Raw genomic sequence first — 2,884 nt, forward strand, 5'->3', positions numbered from 1 at the left:
GTGCCTGTAATCCCAGCTACTCGGGAGGCTGAGGCAGGAGAATCACTTGAACCCAGGAGTCAAGATCGCACCACTGAACTCCAGCCTGGGCGACAGGGAATAATAACAATAATAATAATAATAATGATAATAATATAAAATAAAATACTGGGAAAGAATAAAACCAAATCTCCTATCTCCCACGGGTTCACATACACTTTCCAAAACAAAGCATCTATTCCTGATCATTTTTTAATAAAAATGGTCTCTCTTCTTAAAAACGCTCTTGACTTCCACATTAGAACAGTTTCACAAGCCTTGACTTCAAAATAAGGACAGAACACAGTGGATCGGACCTTCCAGCAACCAGCCCTCATCAACTCACAAATTTCTCCTGTTAATGAGCCGTGCAGTCTATGAGATCTTACTAGAGCAGTGAAAGGAGTAAGACACTTTCCCTTTAGAACCTTACACCGTTACCAATTTCACCTAAAGGTCGCATGCTTACGTTCAAATCAATTCCAATCACAAATATTGACTGCATTAAAACAACAACAACAACAACAACAACAACAAAACAGACCTCTACCCTGCAGATGCCTGTGGGTAATGCAGATATAAATGCATCTGGCTTGGAAGAAGGGGAAGATGGACCACCTATTCACATCTACCCCTGTTCCCCGCAGGAAAGAGCAGCCCCCCAGTGAGATAAAAATCCAACCACCACTGAAGCTTCACTTTCTGTCCACGCAGTTATTCCCCAGGACTGACTTTAAGTTCAACGCCTTGAGCTAAAGCAAGGTGCCCAGGTGTCTCCCCAGAAAGACCCACTGAGAACCTGTGTCCCACGGAAGGAGCCTTGTGGGGAGGGAACACTGTCGCAGGACAGTACCTGGTTGAATCCTCATCCTGGATGAGCAGGGGAGGTTTGTCTGTCAGCTTCTGGGGGGCGAACTGGGGCGAGGGGGAGCGCGAGGTCTCCATGGTGGCCGTCTGCAGGCGCAGGTGCTGCTGCTTGGGAGGGAGCGGTGCTTCTGGCAGAGGAAGGGATGTGTCCCCACTCACATGCTGGCTTCCACGCTCACAGGCAGCGGCCTTCGGGGTGTCCTGGGGCTGGGCACTGCTGAACACAGAGGGGCTGTGGGAGAGGGACAGACGGGCCACACACACATCCAGGGACGCAGGGGACGGTGTTGTGAAGGGCCTGCCAAGGACGGCCAGGGGTGCGTCGGCAGGTGCGCTGTCTGTGGCCCTGTATCTCCTGAGCTCGCGCTTGGGTGGTGGTGGCCTCTGTAGGGCTGGCCTCTTGGCGAGCAGGGCTGAGCTCACTGGCCACGAGTCTTGTCCTTGAGCATGCAGGGGTGACCCAGGGCTGTGGGCTCGGGGTCCCAAGTCTGCTGGGATGCTCTCCTCCGAGTATCTATAATCTCGAGGTAGGGTTCCTGCTCGGCCCCGGCCCTCCTGGGGCAGCTCTGGGGCTCCCTGGGAGGGAGATGGTTCAGACAATGCGGGTGGGTTCGGTGCGTTCTGATTCGGTGGGTGCTGCTGTGATCCTGGGCTGCCTTCCCGACACTGGACATCTGCTTGTCTAGAGGAAGAACAAGTACAAATCAATCAACAATTCCAATAACACCTTCCCACCACAAGGGACTGGACCTGGATCTTCACAATCCCCGGAAGCCACTTTCAGCAGTTAATCCATATGCACTTTCCCACACCTGTCGCCACTGCAACTCCTCATGCAAGGTGGGGAGTCGTGACACACCTCGAACAACATGAGGCTGTCGACTGGCGTGTCCCAAAAGGGAACATGAAGCGTTCAAGACACAGGTGCACACATCACACACAGACACACATGCACACACAAATTGCATTTGTTTTTGCAGGAACAAATGAACAAAAATTTCAGAAACAACATGAATGTTTGTGGAAAGGCTCACATAAGGCTAGATTCAGAAATATTTACTTCAAGTCACAGTATTTTTATGTGGCTTATGGAAAATTGCCATATACAAAGGGGTAAACCTTTCTAAGATGAGCTGCAAATCACTTATTTAATAAGACCTTGAAAATCAGTATTGCATTATGAAAATTAAGACCAACAAAGGCTCTTTGTAAGAGTTGCGGTCTCGCTCTGTTGCCCAGGCTGGAGTACAGTGGCGTGATCATAGCATGCTGCAGCCTTGAACTCCTGGACTCAAGCAATCCTACCACTTCAGCTTTACAAGTAGCTGAGACTATAGGTGCCCATCACCATGCTTGGTTAACTTTTAAAATTTTTGTAGAGATGGGGTCTGTGTTGCCCGGGGTGGTCTCAAACTCCTGGGTTCAAGTGATCCTCTTGCCTGTCTCCCAAGTAGCTGGAACCACAGGCATGCACCACCATGCCTGGCTAATTTTTGTATTTTTAGTAGAGATGGGGTTTCGCCATGTTGGCCCGGCTGGTCTTGAGCTCCTGTCCTCAAGCGATCCACCTGCCTCGGCCTCCCAAAGTATTGGGAGGTCTGGTCCCAAAGTGTTGGGAGGGCAGGTCTGCTCTCAGCTTAGAGGAGGCTGAAGACACAGCACAGGCTTAGAAAACAAGCTGTAACCAAATAGCTCAACCTCAGAGCTTCAGACAACAGCAACCCCACTCAAGGAAGTCGGATTTCTCATGTGCACCAGGCAGACACTAACAGAAACTCCTAGCTTGAAGTGTTATCAAAATAACTCGAACGGCTGGGCGCAGTGGCTCACATCTGTAATCCCAGCACTTTGGGAGGCCGAGGCGGGTGGATCACTTGAGGTCAGGAGTTCGAGACCAGCCTGGCCAATATGGTGAAGCCTTGCCTCTACTAAAAATACAAAAATTAGCCAGGCATGGTGGCGTGTACCTGTAATCCCAGCTACTCGGGAGGCTGAGGCA

The 2,884-nt window shown here is 50.6% G+C and overlaps 1 protein-coding gene across 1 annotated transcript in view; it reads right to left on the reverse strand.

Annotated features, from left to right (window-relative positions):
* The window catches only part of SHROOM2 (shroom family member 2), an 83,223-nt gene that overhangs the window by 15,787 nt on the left and 64,552 nt on the right, over nt 1–2,884 (reverse strand). The window contains exon 6 of the mRNA XM_011950911.1: nt 872–1,567. Coding sequence (XP_011806301.1) covers nt 872–1,567 — 696 coding nt within the window. The remainder of the gene's footprint in view (nt 1–871; nt 1,568–2,884) is intronic.

Source organism: Colobus angolensis, unplaced genomic scaffold (assembly GCF_000951035.1).
Source record: "Colobus angolensis palliatus isolate OR3802 unplaced genomic scaffold, Cang.pa_1.0 Scaffold310, whole genome shotgun sequence".
NCBI classification, from domain to species: domain Eukaryota; kingdom Metazoa; phylum Chordata; class Mammalia; order Primates; family Cercopithecidae; genus Colobus; species Colobus angolensis.